The sequence below is a fragment of the Habropoda laboriosa genome, unplaced genomic scaffold (assembly GCF_001263275.1).
Source record: "Habropoda laboriosa isolate 0110345459 unplaced genomic scaffold, ASM126327v1 scaffold65, whole genome shotgun sequence".
Taxonomy (NCBI): Eukaryota; Metazoa; Arthropoda; class Insecta; order Hymenoptera; family Apidae; genus Habropoda; species Habropoda laboriosa.
Window position 1 is genome coordinate 2,926,685 of NW_017100254.1, and position 664 is coordinate 2,927,348.

The 664-nt window shown below is 27.1% G+C and overlaps 1 protein-coding gene across 1 annotated transcript in view; it reads left to right on the forward strand.

Moving 5' to 3' along the window:
• The window catches only part of LOC108572441 (TATA box-binding protein-like protein 1), a 2,891-nt gene that overhangs the window by 894 nt on the left and 1,333 nt on the right, over nt 1–664 (forward strand). The window contains exon 2 of the mRNA XM_017934679.1: nt 92–388. Coding sequence (XP_017790168.1) covers nt 101–388 — 288 coding nt within the window. The 5' untranslated portion in view covers nt 92–100. The remainder of the gene's footprint in view (nt 1–91; nt 389–664) is intronic.

Consider the following 664-nt stretch of genomic DNA (forward strand, 5'->3'; position numbering starts at 1 on the left):
TAGTAAATTGTTCTACAGATTTATATTGCTGTATCAAATTATATATAAACAGTAGAAACGGAGTTATTAGTATAATCATTATTGTTTGTAGGTATATATTATGGCAACTGCTATTCAAAAGAATGGCATGAAACCTTTAACAAACACATCGATAAGTCATGTAGAAAATGTAAATAACTTAGACAATACTAATATATGCAAAGAAGAGAAAGATGAAAGGATATTTGATGGACAAATCCAACCTTATGTGGAACCTCCTGAACAGGAACCTCGGGAACTGGATATTGTTATCAATAATGTAGTTTGCAGCTTCAGTGTTAGGTGTCATCTAAATTTACGAGACATTGCACTTAATGGATCTAATGTGGAATATAGAAGAGAAAATGGGGTATGTTTCGAAGTAATACTGTTTTTCTTTTGTTGTAAGGTATTCTTATGTAATACATTTTAATGATATATTGATTTTGAAGATGTCTATATGCTTTATTGATTTAAGCTTAATATATTTTTAATTTCCATTTAAAGTTTTTCATGATCAAAACTTGGAATTTGATGCTTTAATTAAATGTTTACAATGTTTAATGCAATGCTTTAAACAATGAATAAAAAGTATCAACAAATATTAATGTTTAAAATAATAAAGAAGAGAAATGCAGTTAATAAG